We start from the raw sequence: 22,032 nt of genomic DNA, 5'->3' as shown, positions 1-22,032 counted from the left end.
GGCCCTGGAGGATGAGCCTGAGGAAGATGTTGCAGAGGATGAGGGGGAGGCTGGTTTGGAAGCAGTCAGCGGTGCTCTCTGGCGGGACCAACTGTCTGCTGAGGTGTCTGCCCTGGAGGAGGTACCAGCGGACCATGACTACTTTTAATAGGCAAGTAATCCATATTTAAACCTGTAGTTTAAAACAGCACTTTGTACTGTAGTAATGATTATCCATTATCTCCTGTTTGCATATTTATGGATAAGTCTTAGTGATGTGGCAGCTGTTAATTGAGCCAGCCCTGCAAACCTGTTGATGGACGATGCAGTGGACAGTGAGAGGACCCATCCCAAAGTACTCTCAGCAGAACCCCTTGTATGATGTTCCACTCGCCGACCAGAAAAGATCAGCCGTGGGTTTCAGTTGCAGCACTCCAACATGTCTTTGATCCTTCTTCGCCCGATCCAGCAGCACTGCAAGAGACTTCCTGTTTAGTGAATAAAAGTTTAAATAAACGGTCCAGGAAGAGGACACTCAGGTTAATCCTGCAAATATTGTAAATATTTATTGTAAATAGCTCTGCAGTTTTTTTAATGAACTTACTGTTAATAAAATGAATTATTGTCAATTACTAGTTTTTGTAACAACTATATTTTAGAATTTTTAAACACAAACATTTTCAAAAACAAAAAAAATACAACCAATTCATTTATTTGCTATTCTTTCAAGAATTGAGAAAAGTCTCTCCATTCTCTCCCTATTTTCATTTGCTCTTCTCTCTTCTGCCTCCCTCTGCTGTCTCATATCTTCCCTGATTAAGTCCATTAATTCATCCTCTCTGTCCTGCTGTCTCTTTCTTCCCTGTCTCCTTTCCTCTCTTTGTTCCTCAGCCAGAGAGGCGATTGAACCAGTTTCAAACTTGAGACTGAAGCAGAAGGTTCCAGGATGAGAAGGTGTCAGGGTAGGAGCAGCCAGGTTAGCCAAGTCCAAGTAATTACAGGAGTTACACCACTGCAAGGAGCAGTAGAAATGAGGAGCACAAGGGTTAGTCAAGTTCTCTTACTTAGTGCAACCCACAGCTTAGAACTCAGTGATCTACCATTGGCATACAACATTCCAGCAGAGAATTCTGCTCTGATTCAGTCTTAAATACAGGTGGTGACAATCAGTTTACCAAGTTTCCTAAGCTTCGCCCCCAACTCAGGAACTGCAAAAAGTTTGTTAGTGTAGACAAAAACACTGGAATCCTCACAACAATGACTTAGAGGGGCTGTGGTAGCTCAGTGGTCAGTGCTGCGGTCTTGTAATCCTCAGGCATAAGGCTCGAGCCTAGGTGGTGTTAGGAAGGGCATCCAGTGTAAAACACTTACCACATTTCACTCAGTATGGTGTCCCCTGACAAAAACGAGCAGCTGAAACAAAACAAAATTGACTGAGATTTATTTTCACTTAAATGTAAGCCTTTAAATTTCAGAGTGGAATTTATTATCAATCGATACTGAGGGCAAAGGTGGAGCAATATTGTTGTATTGTTGTTCCATACTAAGTATTATGGTGAATTGTAAATATATACATGTATAATCCCACTGCAACTATGAAACATGCATGTTTCTATGCTATATTCATAAAACGTTAACTCACCAAATTCCGACTCAGCCGCGTTAGCTCCACACAGAGATGAGTTATCTATGGAAACCAGCACCAACAAGGGTCATGGGGCAGGGATAGCAGAAAAGTGTCCAATCATATGCAGGTTAATATTTGTGTGCTTTTTTTTCTAAACTTGTGTGTGTGGGGAGTAGGGGAGAGGCAAAGTTTCCCACGAGCAAGCAGATTGTTATATTGAGAGCTGCAACTCATGCGTGCTTGTGTCCTGCAGTAGAGTAGCGCTCCTGGTCACTGAATTGTGCACCCATCCACACGCACATTCAATGCGCATGTGAAGTATAATACACACTCGTGGTGGACCTTTGTGTAAATTTGATGCCATACAGGAGCACCTTGTAATACAAAAAGAGAAACAGAATTGTGTTGTTCATGGCAACTTGTGCTTTTCCATCTACTACAACCATAACAACTGGCTTCACCTTATTTTTTTCTCTCTCCAGTCTGTGACAGAGTCCTGCTGCTTTTAAAGGTCAAAGAACAAAAGGTTACAAGCTGGGGTCAGCACACAATTTTTAAATGTGTATGTCACTTTGTGTCTGTGTGTGTGTGTGTGTAGAGTGCTGATGAGTTTGAATGGTGGTTCAGTGACCCACAAAAAAAATCCAGATGCTCAAGAATTTGTCTTTAACAGAGAATTTTGTGCCTTTCAGTGAGTGGAAAGGTCATGAGAAAAAGAGAAAACCCACAAATCAACATGACACCCCCCCCCCCCCCACACACACACACACACACACACACACACACATACACCAATACTACAAACAGTACTCACATTCCAACCTCCTTTTATGTTCTTTCACCAACTCCTGCCTGCTGACAGTGAGCAAACTGCATTTTATGGAGCTAATTCCAACAGCAGTCATTAGTGATTCTGAATCCCAAACCAAATAGTAAGTAATTAACTCACTTCCTCACTTCCTATACAAAGAAGTCGTCATATATGACATCCAGGCATCCAGAAATGCCACCATCTTTTCTGGGCCAAAGCTCATTTAAAAATGAACTGAAGCAAAGTAGAAAACTGTTCTGTGGTCAAATGACTAAAATTTGTTTTTTTCAAACCACAGTTGCCATATTCTCCATTCTGAAAAGAAGAGGGACCATCCGGCCTGTCATCAGTGCACACTTTAAAAGCTTGTCTCTCTGATGGTATGGAGCTGTATTAGTACATCTGGCATGGGCAGCTTACACATCTGGAAAAGCACCATCAATGCAGAAAAATATTTACTTGTTTAAGAATTACATATGTTCCCATTCAGACATATTTTTCAGAGATGGCCTTGCATATTTTAGCAAGACGATGCTGAACCGCATCCGTTACAACAGCATGGCTCATAGTAGATGAGTCCAGGTGGTGAACTGACCTGTCTGCAATCCAGACCTCTCACCAGTTGAAAACATTTGGTTCATCATAAAATTAAAAAAAAAATAAATCACCAAAGAAGACCCAGGACTGCTGAACAGCTATTATCCTACATCAGAAGAATTGGACAATATTCCCCTCCAAAAACTCCAGCAACTGGTCTTCTCAGTCTGTAGAAGAAAGGATGCTTCACAGAGGGAAACATGGCCCTGTCCCAACTTTTCTGAGCTGTGTTGGTGCTATTAAATTCAAAATGACCTTATTTCCCCCCCACCCCCAGAAAAAAAAACAAAAAAACATTTTCTTTGTTTCAACATTTCATGCTTACTATGTTCCACTGTGTAAAAAAACTATCAGTTTCTTTTTACATTTTACACAAATTTGTGGGGAATTGGGGTTTTAATTTTTTAACAAATTCAGTTCTATAATTTAAACCCAAATCAAATTTTCTTGTCTTAAAACTACAATTAATGAATAAATATAAATGAACTCATTAGTTATCTGACATGCTATCAAAGTAAACAAGTTTCCTAAATATGAACGTCTGATTTGAAGTTTGTGAAACATTGAGCTGCTCTTTTAAATTACTTCATATTTAAAAGCATTTCTTTCTCAAACATGATTAAAAATAATATTCATTTTAGATTTCTCAGCAATAGGACTCAATAAATATTAGGAATTTGTGCTTAAGCTTGTTTTATTATAAAATAATTTCCTTCCTGTGGTCAAATGCCAGTATTTGTCTCATTGTGTAACCAAGAATGCCTGCAGTTTGTGGATCATTTCCTGTTTTCATTTAAGATACTGTATCAGCAACAGAGAGGACAGAGGCACGTTTTATTTACTTGGTTTTAAATGCCATTATACCCATCTGGATTGATGTACACTGTGCAGAAGCATGATATATTTTGAAAATAATTTGAAAAACATTAACAAGTAGAAAGTGAAATAAGGAACATAAAATTGTAAATGTAACACATGAAACTAAGGGTGTAGATAAAACCAATAAAGATTTTATTGTTGTTGGTATATTTAATTTAAATAGTCAGTAATTTTCATATCTTATTCACGACTGTGAAAAATGTCCCAAGAGTCAGTGTTTGGTGTATCCCTTTTGGAGACTGTTAGACCGACTGAGTCCAGTCCAGAAGCTAAGCTGAGTCACTGCCTTTATTTATCCTTCCATCTATGACGAGGACTCTTTGTGCTCTTAGAAATGCTTTGATCACTTGATCACAGAGTGCCCCAGTTGTTTTCATGTCATGAGTGGCTCCAGACCATGAACTGAGAGGTCACAACTCCCATCACCTCTCCCTGGGATTCCTCTTCTAACTTTTTTCACTTCTTCAGAAGACTTAGATACTTCTATGTGTTTGTATTTTTTGTTACCCATTTGCAATCAGATAGTTGTAGCCGATTTTACTTTGGAGGACAGGACCTGCCTGAACCTTCTCTTCAGCTCCTGCATGTTGGGAGATTTGGGTCTGGCTAGATGGAGTCCTCCTCTTCTTTTTTCCCCGTTCCCTCCCCCTAATGCTCGGATCACCTGGTGGACAGAAAAGATATACTGATGTTTTCTACTTTAAAGTTTCATACCTGAAATATGCAAGAATATAGTATATAAAATGTAGTAATAATAATTTCTACATACATTTTTCTAAAATTAATAGTAAAAAAAGGAAAGGAAATAACTTTAGGCCAGGACCAAAATGAATTACTTTCATCTTTGGCCCCATTTTCATTAGGTACTTTTTAACTGATATTTTTTTCTCTGTCTACACTATTTTAAGAAAAATGCTCTAATACTCATGCCGAGCAACGAGGTAGCAAGAATGCCCATTATAATGACATCAAAATACAAAGAAAAAACATATTTATCCTGCTGGACACAGCGTGGATCAAGGAGGATCCCTAACAGTTTCTAGGTCACGGGGTCTAAGGTCAAGGTCACAGGTCACCCCTTTGTAAAAAACTTTGTCTGTGCTCGAACTCTGCAACTCTGTAACAGAGGAATGCAAAACTGCACAGCTGGACACCTCATGGGTCCATGATAATCTCTATTGATTTCAAGGTCAAGGTCACCCCTTTGTTTAAATCGTGTCTATGCTCCAGCTTCACTAACATAAAAATAACATAAAAATAACATAGAAATGTCAACCCTTTATTCCCTACTGTAGATTGTATCTACTACAAAAGGTAACATAATTATTCATTATCCTCCCATTGAGCATCATTTCAAAAATCCTAAATTATAAGTTTAAAAGATTCAAAATCCACAAAACCCTGTTAACTTCATGGAATGGTTTCTGTTCTCTAAACATGATATTCTGAGTCCTCATCAATCATCCAGTTCTGACCAACAAACAAATAGATAAGGTCCCACCTCCTGACAGAGATGTAGGAAGGCGGCATGGACTCCCTCGTGGTTCTCTCTGGCTGAAGCCTCAAAGTAAACCCCTCCTGTGATTAGAGGCAAACTTCAGTACAGGATTATTCTCATCCTCCTGATAAGACTCAGCATTCCTCTCTCATTAGGTAACATGAAGAATATAATTTACATACACAGTGAAAGTATCAAGGCAACAATCCAGGGCAATTAAGCCAGGCAGTATAAATATTGTGTTTTAGTATTGTATGTACCTATTAGTGTGTGTAGATTGCTAAATTTTACTTTTAAAGTTGTTTGTGTAATCAGCATCCATCAAATCCATTTAGAAACTGCCTGTGGTGGGGATTTTTTTCTTGGTCAAGACATAAGGGAATTTTTTGGATCAAGCTTTGACTCAACAAGACAGGAAGTGAGTGGCTCATTATCTGCTGTGAACCTTGAAAGCTTGCACAAATAGTCTGTGAGGTAATTGACTGGAGAACTTCAAAATGCTGTCAGAGGATTATCAAAGACAGAGTGCAACAAACATAATGTACAAAATCATAAATGTTTACCTACAGTTATGCAGTTTTATTTTGTCATTCCTAAATGTATTTGTAAGCAGTCAAACTTTAAAAAGAATTCTTTTGCAGATTGCATTTTAAGCAAATTGTCAACTAAAAGAAGAAAAAAATTGAGCTAATGGCCTGAAACTCATAAATTAAGTAGAATTTAAAGGGTGAGGATGGAATGTCGGCTCTGAAAACTGGTCTTAGTCCAGCTAAATGTTTAACTAGATGTGTATTCATAATGTAGCACTTCTTGTTGTATAAATCCGCCAATAAACTGCAAGGAGCAGCAGGAGTAGCTCTACCACTCCTGGTTCATCTGAAGAAGGCCCAAGAACACAAAGGAGCCCAAGCTTCATGCCAATGGAGAACCAAAACTGACAGAATTAAATATAAAAGCAGAAATATATAAAAAGCTCAATAAATACATAAAAGGTCAAATAAATAAATGAATATGCCTAAAATGCACCGGTTAATTTTAAAAAGGAGAAATTTACCCCATGTTTTATAATTTAATTGACATTTTTAGTTTAGTTCCAACAAATTATATTTCTAAGCACATAATTTAAATTATACCATTTATAAAAATATATTCTTTGTTTTTCACTTTCCTTATAGATGCATTTTTGTCTCTTTAAAAAAAATCGTCTTTTCTCCTTATAAGTTTTTTTTTTAATTTTTTTTTATTTCCATGTGTTGCTTTTACATTTGTCCGTGTGAAAATGTACAAGTGTAAATGACCTCTCACCCCCAAGAACAGTTTCCTAGGGGAAACACTGCAGCAATGTGCCTGAGCTGCTGCTAGTTTGCTCTAAATGCCACTAGAAGGAAGAGAAAATTTGAGAGTAGCTTTACCAATGTGGCGGTACATTTCGGGAGTTATGCTGGTGGCTGTCATGATTTTGGCTAGCGACTTAGCCCACATGCAGAACACAATCAGGAGACGAAAGCAAGTTTAAAATATTTATTACGAGAATGGAACAAGGGCTCGTGGACTGGAACTGGGAACACAGGAATGGGTCAACTACTGGACAAAAGGTAAAAAGGTTACTAGAGGTAGTTGATGATTGAATGAGTGTTTTAGGAAGGAATGACTTACAGGTGGGTAGTTGGTTTCCGCCAGGGAGAGATGAGTGAGGTCTGGGAGATAAGTCTCTTGAATCTAAAGGGATGGACTTGGTTGTTCTGTGGGTGGCGTCTTGGTGGCTAAGGTGAAATCCAATGAGCTAGGAGGGTGAGCAGGGTTTAGACCAGGGGAGTGGTCGAAGTTGCTGCCAGCGTGACTCCTCCGGTAACGAGGAAATACTTAATTTGTCTTGGAGACCTTGAGGCTTGGCTTTGGGAAGCAAGGAGTCTTTCAAGGATTGACAGTTTCAATGAGGCGAGACAACATAAAAAAGTTTCTTAGCAGACAAGAGCTAGAGCCAGGAGGTAACACACGTACCATGCGGGTTAACACTCTGACGGTGAAGTGCTGGCAACAGACTCTCTTTATGCTCCCCTTAACGAGCTCCTAATGCCTGACACCTGCCGGTGGAGCCACCAGGAGAACAGAGGCCACCTAATGAGGAGAGCAGAGAGGCAGCAGGCCAAACAAAACAGTAACTCCCAGAATACCTCCTCCCCCCTCCCCCAAATGGCTGCCACCTGGCTGCTGAGAAGAAGTGGAGGGGACAGAAGCCCGATAGTCTGAGATGAGAGTGGGGTCACAAAAAAAGAAAGGGGCACCCAAGATCGGTCCTCGGCCATAGCCCTCCCAATCAACGAGGTACGGCCGACCGCGACCTCGCCAATGGGAGTCCACGATCCGTCGAATATACCGGGCGCCCCTCAAAGTCCCGGGCGGGTGGAGGGGGTTCGACCAGAGTGCATAATTCACTGGTCTGGACCAGTTTAACCTGGGACACATGGAAGGTAGGGTGGATGCGGAGGTTAGATAGTGGACGAAGGCGGACTGCGGTTGGACAAATGGTAGATTCAATCTCATATGGACCAATGTAGCGAGCTAGCTGGTAAAATGTTTGAGTGGCAGGTAAAAAATTTTCTACACCAGCCACTGTAGGTAGTGGAGATTTTTTTTTTTCCACCCCTGTTTCCAACTATTTGATAATCAACAAAAAACTGTATTAGTTCCCCAAACCTAGCTTAGAAATGTTATGTGAAAGTGACTATAAACATCTAATATGGTTTGCATGAGGATATAAAAAAGGACAGGCACTAAGAAAACCAAGAAGGGGAGAGCTTCTTGGACATGGATCTGTGCGGATTGTCTCTAGCTGAGGGCCAAACCTTCTGACCAGGAGCATAGTGGGGAGCGGGTGTGTGTGTCTTGTCGGCATAGTTTTGATTTTGCTTGGCGGTGTGTTGAAGTGCAATGACAGTGTCTGACCAGATATGTCTACAGCGGCAGATGTGATGATGGACGGAAGTAACCAAGATGTTCCTTTCGTCTGAGGGAAAGAGCTGTGGCTGATAACCTAAGGAAGGTTCAAAGGGTGACAATCCAGTGGCTGCGGAAATGTGAGAATCATGTGCATATTCTACCCAGGGTAAAAACTTACTCCAATCAGAGGGGTTGGATGAGGTGAAGCATCTGAGGGTGGATTCCAGTTCCTGGTTCATGCGTTCTGTCTGTCCGTTTGACTGGGGATGGTAATCTGAGGATAATGAAAACTTGGCATCAAGAGCTAGACAAAACTGTTTCCAAACCTGAGATATGAATTGGGGTCCATGATCTGAAAGGATGTCCTGAGGTATTCCATGGAGCCGGAAAACATGTTTGACCAGTTGTAGTGCAGTCTGGAAGGTGGATGGCAACTTTCTGAGAGGAACAAGATGGCAGGCTTTTGAAAAACAGTCAACTATAGTGAGAATTGTGGTCATACCTTGAGATGGGGGAAGTCTGGTGACGAAGTCCAGAGCTATATGGGACCAGGGTTATTTTGGAATAGGAAGTGGTTGAAGAAGTCCAGATGGAGGTCGACGGGATGTCTTATTACATGCACAGACAGAACAGGCTTAAACATAATCTTTCACGTCCCTGTGAAGGGACGGCCACCAAAAACGTCTTGAAATTAGAGCTATAGAGTGACTGGTTTCAGGATGAGCAGCAAACTTTGACCAGTGAAACCAATGAATTAGGAGAGAGCGTACTGAGGAGGGAACATACATTTTCCCGGGAGGTCCGGTGCCTGGGTGTGGCTCATGTTGCAAGGCTTGACAAATGATATCTTCAATCTCCCAAGTAAAGGAACCAATAATGCAAGTGGGAGGAAGTATAGTAGTGGGTTCACTGTCTGGATCATTGAATGAGTACTGACAGGAAAGTGAATCTGGCTTAGTATTCTTAGAGCCGGGACGGAATGAGATGTTTAGGTTGAACCGAGAGAAGAACAAGGACCAGCGGGATTGCCGTAGATTCAAGCATTTGGCAGAGGAAATGTATGACAAATTCTTGTGAATGGTCCAGAGCAGTATCGGCAGTTCTGTGCCTTCCAGCCAATGATGTCATACTTCTAGGGCGAGCTTAACAGCCAATAGCTCTCGGTCCCCCACATCGTAATTCCTTTCAGAAGCTGACAGATTATGAGAGAAAAATGCACAGGGGTGGAGTTTAGAGTCGTGATCTGAATGTTGTGAGAGTACCACTCCAATTCCAGTGTCTGAGGCGTCTACCTCCAAGATGAACTGACGCTGTGGGTCACGATGAACAAGGATGGGGGCCTGAGAGAATCGTTTCTTCAGGTCAGAAAAAGCCAAATCTGCTTCTGGAGTCCAAGTGAAAGTTTTCTTAGTGGAGGTAAGAGCAGTTAGTGGTGCGGCAACCTGCTATACTTCCAGACAATGCGGCGATAGAAGTTAGCGAACCCAAAGAAACGCTAGAGCTGTTTCCGGTTGTTCAGAGTCGGCCAGTCCAGGACTGCCTTTATCTTTTCTGGGTCTGACTGAACCTGCCCACCCTCTAGGATGTATCCAAGGAACGTGACTGATGATTTGTGGAACTCACATTTCTCAGCATTAACAAACAGTATTTTCTAGGAGGCATTGTAAAATCAGGCGGACATGGTGGCGGTGCTCAGAGACTGTCTTTGAATAAATGAGTATGTCATCAAGGTAGACAAAAACAAAAACATTCAAAAAGTCACAAAGAACATCATTAACGAGTGCCTGAAAAACTGCTGGTGCGTTGCAAAGTCCAAAGGGCATCACTAAATATTCAAAATGGTCGAGTGGTGTTTTGAATGCTGTCTTCCACTCATCTCCCTGACGGATTCGGACTAAATGATAGGCGTTACGGAGGTCTAGTTTAGTGAATATGGTGGATTCTTGGACCAGTTCAAAAGCAGATGAGATGAGTGGCAGTGGATATTTATTCTTAACAGTAATCTGATTTAGGCCTCGATAGTCTATACATGGTCGAAGTGTCCCATCCTTCTTGCCAACAAAGAAGAACCCTGCCCCTAGTGGTGAGGTGGAATGCTGGATGATACCTGCAGCAAGTGATTCGTTAATGTAAGTTTCCATGGCTAATCTCTCAGAATGGGAGATATTATACAGTCTGCTAGTGGGAAGTGGAGCTCCAGGCAAGAGTTCTATGGAGCAGTCATATGGACGATGTGGGGGTAGGGACAGGGCCTTACATTTACTGAACACCAATTATAGATTGTGATACTCCTCTGGAACCAAAGACACATCAATAGGATCTAGATTCTGAGGGGCTACTGGGGCTTGACCAGGAGGGACTGCTGACTGTAAACATGCAGAGAGACAGTTAGTGGACCAGGAAACTATGCTTAATTCAGACCAGTTCAAGTGTGGATTGTGTTGCTTCAACCAGTCAAAACCTAACACTATGTCAGACTGCTTTATGGGAAAAATGTAGAATGTGGTCAGTTCTCTGTGGTTGCCAGAGATGATCAGTTCTAGGGGCTTGGTACGATGAGTCACCATGGGAAGGGCCCTACAATCTAGTGCGGTGACGTGCAAAGGCGAAGAAAGCGGTTCTGTTGCGATCTGAGTGTATTTAACAAAATCCTCATCTATCAGATTCTGATCGCAACCAGAGTCAATTAAAGCGGACAAACCGTAGTGAAGGCTCTTAACCAGAAGGGCAGCTGGCAGAGTGAAGCGTGGGGGTTCTAATCTACAAGATTGGTCCACTGGTCCCCCATCAGAGCCGGCAGACCCTCTCTTTTGGCCGAGATGGACATCTAAAAACAAAATGATCTGGAGAACCACAGTAATAGCATTGATTTTGTTCTCTACATTTTATCTGCTCCTCCTGGGTTAAGCAGGTCTGGCCAAGCTGCATGGGTTCAGGATCAGGAAGGGGAGAGCTGGGTGTGGATGTTAAAGGCACAGGGGCATCAGACAATAAATGGGTTCTGACTGAGGATCTCTCCATCTTAACCCTTCTCCTCTCCCTGACCCTGTTATCCACTTTGCTTAGTGGAGTGCTGGCAGCAGACTCTCTTTATGCTCCCCTTAACGAGCTCCTAATGCCTGACACCTGCCTGGTTTCCGCCAGGGAGAGATGAGTGAGGTCTGGGAGATAAGTCTCTTGAATCTAAAGGGATGGACTTGGTTGTTCTGTGGGTGGCGTCTTGGTGGCTAAGGTGAAATCCAATGAGCTAGGAGGGTGAGCAGGGTTTAGACCAGGGGAGTGGTCGAAGTTGCTGCCAGCGTGACTCCTCCGGTAACGAGGAAATACTTAATTTGTCTTGGAGACCTTGAGGCTTGGCTTTGGGAAGCAAGGAGTCTTTCAAGGATTGACAGTTTCAATGAGGCGAGACAACATAAAAAAGTTTCTTAGCAGACAAGAGCTAGAGCCAGGAGGTAACACACGTACCATGCGGGTTAACACTCTGACGGTGAAGTGCTGGCAACAGACTCTCTTTATGCTCCCCTTAACGAGCTCCTAATGCCTGACACCTGCCGGTGGAGCCACCAGGAGAACAGAGGCCACCTAATGAGGAGAGCAGAGAGGCAGCAGGCCAAACAAAACAGTAACTCCCAGAATACCTCCTCCCCCCTCCCCCAAATGGCTGCCACCTGGCTGCTGAGAAGAAGTGGAGGGGACAGAAGCCCGATAGTCTGAGATGAGAGTGGGGTCACAAAAAAAGAAAGGGGCACCCAAGATCGGTCCTCGGCCATAGCCCTCCCAATCAACGAGGTACGGCCGACCGCGACCTCGCCAATGGGAGTCCACGATCCGTCGAATATACCGGGCGCCCCTCAAAGTCCCGGGCGGGTGGAGGGGGTTCGACCAGAGTGCATAATTCACTGGTCTGGACCAGTTTAACCTGGGACACATGGAAGGTAGGGTGGATGCGGAGGTTAGATAGTGGACGAAGGCGGACTGCGGTTGGACAAATGGTAGATTCAATCTCATATGGACCAATGTAGCGAGCTAGCTGGTAAAATGTTTGAGTGGCAGGTAAAAAATTTTCTACACCAGCCACTGTAGGTAGTGGAGATTTTTTTTTTTCCACCCCTGTTTCCAACTATTTGATAATCAACAAAAAACTGTATTAGTTCCCCAAACCTAGCTTAGAAATGTTATGTGAAAGTGACTATAAACATCTAATATGGTTTGCATGAGGATATAAAAAAGGACAGGCACTAAGAAAACGGTTTCAATTTGACTCTTATTTGAGTCCAAACTTGAACCACCAGTATATCACTTTCTTTTGCTTTTGTCTTTATTTTGACATCCAGTTTTGATTTTGTCATCTTTCATGCCTTGTATTGCATTAAGGTTCTTGGTTAAGAGTAAAAGGTTGTGTCAAATATTCTTGACATGGACATGCAATAATGTGTTTGTATAACTGATCAACAAAAGGACAAAGGTATCATTTGCACAAAAAACAGATAAATAAAACATACTGATGACACAGTGATGTTACAGATGTTTTTCTACCCCCCCAGTCCCATCAGTATGGTTATGATTATGTTAACCATGACACATTCCTGTATGTGGCTGAATTTAAATCATGACCAGAAGAAAACACTATGGACAGGTGCCCCACCTAGTGATGCAGCTAACGTCTCACCCTCATCCACTGGCACTTGTCGGGCTCGAAGCAGGTCACTCTTGTTGCCAACCTGCAGGAGATTATAGATTATACCAGATTAGATTACTGGATCAGGGTTAGTCACTGTCTTGTCTTCTCTGTAGTGAAGTAAATACTTTTTGTGCTGCTATTTAAATGATCTAAAAATTATATTTATAAAATAAAAGTGCTCAAGCAAAAACAATAATTCCAAAAGATGTTACTGAAAAAGTTTTTTTACCATTAAGTTACAATTTTTTCATAACATTACATAATACAACCTGGTGCATTACCTATATAAAACCAATATATATAGGGTAACAGGTCACCCTATACATACCTAGTAAGTAAAGAGTAACAAGTCAGTAATACAGCATGACCTCTATAGGCACTTTTTATGTACCCTGTAAGTACCAGGTGCATACCTGTGATGTGCCCAAAAAGTACCAGGTACATACCAGTTATGTACCTTGTAAGTACAAGGTAACAAATTGCTTCATAATACAGCGTAATCTCTACTATTTATTATTATTATTATATTTATTATGATGTGTTTACATGTTGAATGGACACCTATACTGACCAGTATAACTGGTATGTTTCCAGAGGGGTGTATACGCCGGATGTGCTGGTAGAGAGGCTGGATAGTTTGGTAGCTACTGTTGTCTGTGATGGAGAAAACCAGCACATACCCGTCGGCCCAGTAGATCGATCTGAAATGTTCAGTTAATAAGGGAAATTTGTTGAGAAGCTTGAATTGAATATACATTCTTATTTATGCGATTTCAGTCTGACCTGTTGATCTGCTCCTGGCAGTACAGGCCTTCAGCATCATCCTACCAAAATACAAAGACAAACAGTATATACTAGGAAAAGGCGGAATAAGGTGAGCAAATCTGCAGATGGTGAGTTTACAAAAAGCAGAGTTTAAACGCATGATTTGACAGGTAATGAAGTTCATTTTTTCTTTCTTTCTCATCTTCTTTCACAAAAATTTAACATGCAAAAAGTATTTTCTATTTCAGTGTTTTTGAGCAGAAAGGTTGTAATAAGACTTATGGTCAAGACAAAACCTTTAATTATCAGACGCAAGCTTTCAGAATCTTGACTCTGAACTGCAGCATCTTCTTATGTAACACACATCATTTATGGCCTGGCCTTTAGTTACAGGTACATAGTTTTTACTGCTGAGGATGAACATTCAGGGTTTTACTTTTACAGAGAGACCATGCTCTTGCATGTACTGGAAAGGGTTCAAGATCTAGCATCTAATTTAATTTGGGTATGCTATTTTCAGGCATCTTAAACATTTTGGGGGGAATGTTAAGGAACGCCATGGCCCGCCCGTGGGCCGTCCAACTGAGTTTTGAATTAGAATCTATACAGTTTTTGCTACATTTATCGTTTTTACTAACTTCAATTTCAAAATAGCGGTATTTTGGCGCCACTTTTGATTGACATTTTGTCTGACCAACTGGGTTGATCTCTAACCCCCCCACCCCCAGCACCCCTTAAATCCTTCTCCATCACTTACAGACCCGGTTCCAAGAACGTCAAACCCGACGCCCTTTCCAGACTATGGTCCGATGCTGAACCTCCGAACAGGGACAAACCCATCATTCCATCCACCGTGTTTGTCGGTACCCTCACCTGGGCCATCGAAAAGGAGATCAACGAAGCTCAACAGACGGAACCTGACCCGGATGGAGGGCCACCAGGAAAGATGTACGTAACGGAATCTGTTAGAGCTACAGTGCTAGACTGGCTTCATTCTAGTCAGTTCCATTCCGGCATTAACCAGATGTTAAATTTGACTAACAGATATTTTTGGTGACCCTCCCTATCAGCAGATGTTAAGGAGTTTGTGGCAGCCTGTCCCACGTGTGCTAGGTTTAAGAACAATAACCGACTCCCTGCAGGCCTGTTAAAACCTCTACCCATTCCCAGTCGTCCATGGTCCCATATTGCTTTAGACTTTGTCACTGGTCTGCCTCTGTCTCAAGGTAACACCATCATTCTGACTATCGTGGATCGATTCTCCAAATCGGCTCACTTCATCCTAATGCCTAAGCTTCCTTCAGCATTCGAGACAGCACAACTAATGATTCATCATGTGTTCCGCATCCACGGCATTCCAGTGGACGTCGTATCCGATCGAGGACCCCAATTTTCATCCCAAGTATGGAAGTCCTTTTGCAATGCCCTGGGAGCCAAGGTGAGTCTCACGTCCGGGTACCATCCACAGTCTAATGGACAAACAGATCATTGCAATCAGGAGCTGGAGGTCACTCTCAGATGTTTGGCCAGTGACAACCCATCCTCATGGAGTAAACAACTAACCTGGATCGAGTACGCTCACAACACCCACGTATCCACTGCTACAGGTATGTCTCCCTTTGAAGCCTCCTTGGGCTACAACCCTCCGCTATTTCCAAGATTCAAGTCTGAAATCCCTGTGCCATCAGTTCAATCCCATCTACGCAGGTGTTGAAGGATCTGGAGACAGGCTAAGCGTGCCCTCATGAGATCTGTGGAGCAAAATAAAAGGAGCGTGGATCGGCATCGCTCAGCCACCCCTGCTTATCAGGTCGGTGACAAGGTTTGGTTATCCACCAGAGACATTAACCTGAGAGACACCTCCAGAAAGCTGGCTCCTCGATTCATTGGCCCCTTCCAGGTGGAACGTTTAATTAACCCCACCTCTGTCCGCCTTACACTCCTGCCTACCATGCACATCCATCCCACCTTCCATGTGTCCCAGCTGAAACCTGTAGTGGAAAGTCCGCTTCGCCCACCTACCCTCCCACCCGTCTGATCAATAACCATCCAGCTTTCACCGTGAACCACATCCTGGATGTCAGAAGTAGAGGCAGGGGGTTCCAGTACCTGGTTGACTTGAAGGGCTACAGACCTGACGAATGGTCATAAGTCACTAGGTCCTTTATTCTAGATGCTACTTTGATCTCTGATTTTACAGGGCTCACCCGGAGAGGCGTCCTAGATCGCCAAGAGGCAATCATTGAGGGGGAGGTACTATGGGGATCTGGAGTTTTGCCTCTGCCCTACTGGCAGTACCAGTAATCCTCCTTTCCCAGCTGAAGCAGATTCCACCTAATGAGCAGCACCAGTATTTAAGCCTCCAGTTGGTTCCAGATCTTCGCTGGAGCATCACGCCTTTTGGGTTGTGCTGACTTTTGCATTCCTGGAACTTACCTTGTGGACCAGCTTGGTGAACTTACCTGCTCCTGGACTTCTGAACTCCTTCAGTCCTGGATTACCTCTGCTTCCGCCTGCTTTGCCTCCACGCCGTGCCGCCCCACTGGACCTGTAGGATAAGGACTATTACGCTCAAGAAACCTCTTACTATTCAAACTGACCCAACTGTACCCGAGACTCACCTTGCTCCTTCATGCTGTTGCAGGTCCTCCTGGTTATCCTTCACTGTAAATACTCCACCTGTAAATAAAAACACTTACCTTTTACTCCGTCTCCGTGTCTGGTTCTCATTGCCACTCTTACGACAACTCTGGTTTATGTCAAAAAGGTTGAAGAATAGCATCTAATTCAATTTGGGTACGTCTTTTCCAGGCTTCTTAGATTTTTTTGAGGTGAGGGGTTTTAAATTTATTGTTTTGATGATGACAAAGGTCATCTGTCAATAGTTAAATTAATATGCTGACTTTCTTCTAGTCATTTGACAAAGATTTAGTTTTTAGCTACATAAACCACATACTATGTGTTAGTATCAGCATAAAGAGTCTTTGTGAATACATTAGGAAAGTTTTAAAAAGCAAAGCATAAAGGCAATATAACATCAGTGATTTTAGGAGAAACTTCACAGACACAGATCTGTCTGAATAGGAGGATGAACAGCAGCATCACTTACGTAAGCTTGATGTGACTACATCATACTCCCCTAAAACCAAATGTGCTAAGTTACTTCTACTTGTTCAGGCCCCCAACAACTCGGCCCTTAAAAGGTGAGACTCCACAGAGCGGGGGTTTCATTTATAAAACTGGTGTACACACAAAACGGGGCCTGAAACTTGCATACATCACTTTCCACGCAAAGTTTGTGATCTATAAAACACAAACTTAACGGGAAAATGTGTGGTCCCTCACGCAAACTTTGAGCCATGCGTACCATATATGCTTGTTTTGGAGACAGCAAAAACTGGAGACACAGATGGTGAAGTGGGGAATTGAAGCTGCACTGCATCATGATTCCTCTCAGATATTTAATTTCACTCCATAATCAAACTTTAATTTTAGATCGATTTTATCATAAGCTTTCAAAACAGCAGTGTTGTGTTTGCTTCCGCTGGTGAGCCATAAGAACATTTCAAATAAAAAAGGCCTTTAAGCCAACTTAAATCTTAAATAAAAGTTCAAGCAACATTTTAAAGTTTTCTCCCCATCACATCCCTCTCCCTGGATGATCACCAGGTTGATGTGTACCACAGAATAACACACGAAGAGACAGTGGCTCCCCCCTCAGGCGGTGCCTCCTAACCCCCTTTCCAAAGCCTCAGAGCACAGAGGAGGCGCACTTTAATATTGTTTACATCCGTGCACGCTCCCTCATATATTTTTTCTGTTCTTCACTTCACTCACCAACACATTGATTTCTGCCTCGGTGAAATTTAGTTTCTTTGCTCTTTTCTCCATGGTTGCCATTGGTAACCATGAAATAACATTGATCAGCTGGCTCATTTAAATACATCTTCACATTCATGAGGTGCTTTGCATTGACCATTTATGGTTGAATGTAGGCGTGTGGAGGGCAGAACCTGAGGCGGGACCTTTAGGTACAGGTGTGATTTATAAAGGGAAATTGTTCGCGGGTGTGAAATTTTTTTGGCGTACGCCATTTTTGCCTTTTGGGCGTACACACCCTTTTAGTATGAATCCTATGTAAAATGAGACCCCAGAATCTTACTTTGATTGAACAATGACTAGGACAAGCTTCTCAGAGAGATCAGTTATATAGTGAAGAACAAAGCATTTTTCTCCCTTTGGTGGACATCGCTCAGTCACGCTAATGAATGAACCACCCAGCCTGAACAGGATAAAGTGGGGTTAGAAATGGATGGATGATAGATGGACGGACGGACGGACGGATGGATGATAGATGGATGGCTGGATGGATAACAAATTGAAGACAATCCTTCAACAATCATGGAAAAAGTGTGACTGCGGGAACAAAGTGAGAACAACCAGGTTTAATAAAACAGGTTACAACACTGTTATGAAGTGGTGTTAGTTGTCCTCAGATGACCTCTCTGTGTTTCAATGTTTTTGTGCAATTTTTAGTTCAACAGCTGAGATTCCTAGAGGCTTTCTTATTCCACTCAACTATATCTGTCCAAAACAGAATGTAGAATTCCAGCAGTTGAACCTCCTGAATTGAAGTGACCCAGGAGTATCGCTCCCTGTTGCTAACCCAACAGCTTGCAAATCAAAGGTTGAAAGAACTCCAAGAGCAGATACATCCTTTAAAACTAAATAAATGTCATATAATGCAAATACTTGGGGTTTTTTGCCCTTAACTCTCATATTATTTTCTTCTCTGTAGAGCACATAATACACAAGTTACCTGGAGAGCCACACAGGGTGTGTCCTGAATCTGAAGTGACACTTCCTCTCCGTCCAGGCTGACCTTTCTGGAGTAGAGCGCTCCTGCAGAAACAGAGGGATCCATATGGATGGATGGATGCATGGATGAAAAAATGGATTAATAGTAGGGGATTTCCAGCTGCAACAGTGGAGTTTTAGAAGAGGAAAAAGCAGACAGAGGAACAAAAACTTGCCTGTGTTTGCTTCATAATCTCCAATGAACCTCTTGGTCAGAAACCTGACAATCAAAGCTGAAGAGAAACAAAATGTCTCAATCAGATACAAACAAGAGAAAAAAACATGATCATACACTGTATGGTGTACTGTATAACTTTAGAGCCATTGCCCTGGAAATGACCTGTATTCTATTTTTGTTGGTGGAAATTCTTTTCTCTCTTCCACATATTTTTTGATCTTCAAGAGCCAAGTATCAGTGAGATGGAAAAAAATCAACAGTAAAAATGAGCCAATATTAGTCAGAATGTTATGCTGAATTGTCTTGTACTTCAAAACAATTATTTCATCTCCTCAGTTTCATAACAGATTTTTAGAGATACTAACACAAAATTCCTATAAAAGAAAAGGGATTCGACTACAATCTGCTAAAGAGGAGCAAAACCTGTAGTAAGCAAAACACAAAACTATCCATATCACACAGAACCACAAAAAATATCAAAACAAGATGTGGTAATGCTGATAGCAAGTTGTGAGAAGAGAACATGAAATCATGAGTTTGAATTTCAGCTTTTAACAAGATAAAACAAGATCAGATTAAAGAGATAGTTCAGATTTTTTTTAAGTGTTTTGTTTTCAAGGGGATTTGTAACACCTACCCAAAAGCAAAAGATGAAAATTTGCTTTTTGGCTAACTCTGGTACATTCATCTAATGTTCACTGTCTGTGATAAGTAAATTCATAAAATAAATAAGTGGGGTTCTGTGGAAATCCTTTGAGCCATTATTGTCTTACTTCCTGTAGATAGCTCTTTCATTGACCTCAGTTTGAGGAAACAGTTCAGTCAACAATGACAAGCTAATGGCTAATCTAAACATGGAGCCAAGACCAAAGTAGACTGCTGTCGTCTTAAAGCACTTCACAGCAGTTTATACAAACCTCATTCAATTTCACATTACAATGACATTCTGGTAGAAAGATTACTACAGTATCACCAAAAAGGCCACAAAAAAGAAACTAGCTAGTTGTTGACACTACTATTTGTGTTATCAAATAACCACAGAATTCTATTTAAATAACAATATAATGTAAAATTGACTGCAATGTAAAGGTTTATAAAATAATGTTTGCAAAACTGCTAAGAAAATTTTTTGGCAATGTTTTAAGACAGCAGCAATCCACTTGGTCTTGACTCTGCTTGGACTAGCCGTTAGTTTGTCAAATTAGACCCTGTCTGCACTATTTCACTATTTTTAAACAGAGTTTTTCTGCTGTGTTTTCACCTTCTGTCCACACACAATCAGTTTTTGGTGAGAAAATTAAAAAAATAAAAAATAAACAAGCTTATAAAAGTGGAGATACACTCTATTTCTGATGTGTTCATGTAGGCAGGAGATATGGAGCTTTTAAAAAACAATGACATTTTGCGCACACAGCTATCACTTTCTCTCTGCTCCTGGTGGACGTGTTTCTTTTCTCACTGTCTCTTTCTCTCTGTCTCCTGAACCCCCACCCCTCTCTCTGCCTCTCTGCTCTGCTCTCCTTTCGGAGCCTCTCTTTTTCATATTGTCCAAAATTTATAAACTATGGATCTGGTCAGCTGGTCTCTCAACACAAATGATCAAATTTTCTCGACGGGATTTTCTCCCAGATGGGACATTTTTTGCTGGCTACACAATGGATTCCTGGCAGAAGTGGAAGATTGTGTGTCTGACGATTTTCTTTGGAAGACGTGGAGGATCTTTACATATTTGGGTTTTTGATAACAGGATTCTGCTGTTTGGATTAGGCAGTTACCTGACATACCGTCAAATTTGTTTGATGAGCTGAATTGCAAGTTAGATGCAATCCTTTTACAGGACTGCAGACTAAATTGTGGTTCCGGGACTCAAGAATGAAATGGGATAAATCTTTGAGAAAGTTGCTCGCTCGAATCAGGCGGAATGGACCTGGAATTTGGCTGTTTGGATTCGCCATTGAGAAGTATCAGTAAGACATTCAAGGCAGACGGAAAACATAATGTCTGCCTGACCCAAAACAATTATTGTTATGTGAATCTGGCTCCCTTTGCTGGCCTTGTCTGGCCAGCTATCGTCAATTTCTCCTTGGATTTTATGTAAACAAGATGCTCTGTCCCCTCCCTTGCCTAAGGACAACTGTGGATCTGCTCTGGGCTGGCTGATAAACATTCCATCATTATTAAAGACAATGGCCTCTGTGACGTGATTCATGGACTTCTCTACAAACACACACGCACACACACATACAACACACACCACATCGTCTTCCACCGTCTCTACAAACGCACGCACGCACGCACACCTTCTGCTGTCTGTCACCCCACTCCCTCCCTCCCCTCCTTCACTACCTTAGTCTAGTTATCTTAGTAATTCTTATGTTGGCTGTTTAGCAGGCCTTAGTACAGTTAGTTAGTTAGTCTCTTGGTACCTTTAGCTTAGCATTATCATGTTTTAGTTTAGTTATCTTAGTTATCTCATGTCGGCTGTTAGCGGGCCTTTTTTGGTACTATTAGATAGCCATGCTGTACCTTTAGTTTAGCATTATCATGTTTCAGTTTATGTTAGCTTATTTAGCCTTCCTGTACATTTAGTTTAGTTTAGTTTATCTTAGCTCATATTTTAGATAGTGTTAGATTCCTAATTGTTGTTTAGTTCAGCTTTAACTTTATCATGATTTCATTTAGATTATCTTAGCTACTATTTTGACTGTCTTAGCTCATGTGTAGATATGTTTAATTTCATAATTTTATTTAGATTATCTTATATTTCATTTAGATTATACATGATTGGTGTTTTTACTTCTGTATTTCTATATTTGATTATGATGTTTTTATGATGTTTCATCTATATATGATTATGTACCTGATTGTTGTCTCTGTGTTGTAAAGCACTTTGAATCGTCTTGTTGCAGAAAAGTGCTATATAAATAAATTTCACTTCACTTCACTTCACTTTGTGCCCTAAAAACGTAATGTTATGCATATAACTACTGTTCCCTGAAGGAGAGGAACGAGGTACAACATATGTACTATGGGATATCACGCTCCCGCGTGTCCTGGCTGAAGACACCTTTAATCACGCCTTTAGGCAAATGACGTGATGACGTGATGATGACAAGTGACAGGCCCCGCCTGCACTATGTAACCGTCCGTCATCACAGTCATTCCTCAGTTCAATAGCCGCTCTTCACCGAGCCCGGCTGAGCAGCGGGGCAGCCATGTG

General features: G+C 41.8%; 1 protein-coding gene across 6 annotated transcripts in view; it reads right to left on the bottom strand.

Moving 5' to 3' along the window:
* The window catches only part of rasl11a (RAS-like, family 11, member A), a 36,637-nt gene continuing 14,605 nt past the window's right edge, over positions 1–22,032 (bottom strand). Inside the window, exons 2-9 of one of the 6 annotated variants that reach the window (XM_025010548.2) lie at positions 18,811–18,867; positions 18,597–18,679; positions 13,796–13,836; positions 13,584–13,713; positions 12,977–13,052; positions 1,622–1,666; positions 1,351–1,392; positions 7–991 (exon numbers count right to left, since the gene is read on the bottom strand). In XM_025010548.2, the coding sequence (XP_024866316.1) occupies positions 1,361–1,392; positions 1,622–1,666; positions 12,977–13,052; positions 13,584–13,713; positions 13,796–13,836; positions 18,597–18,679; positions 18,811–18,867 (464 nt within the window). In that variant the 3' untranslated portion in view covers positions 7–991; positions 1,351–1,360. Of the gene's footprint in view, positions 1,667–3,831; positions 4,558–5,394; positions 5,472–12,976; positions 13,053–13,583; positions 13,714–13,795; positions 13,837–18,596; positions 18,680–18,810; positions 18,868–22,032 lie in introns of those variants that run through there. The other 5 variants (XR_005233395.1, XM_025010547.2, XM_017436093.3 and 2 more) reach the window with 5 other exon arrangements.

This window comes from Kryptolebias marmoratus, linkage group LG7, assembly GCF_001649575.2.
Source record: "Kryptolebias marmoratus isolate JLee-2015 linkage group LG7, ASM164957v2, whole genome shotgun sequence".
NCBI lineage: Eukaryota > Metazoa > Chordata > Actinopteri > Cyprinodontiformes > Rivulidae > Kryptolebias > Kryptolebias marmoratus.
This window is presented reverse-complemented; position numbering and strand designations above follow the sequence as displayed.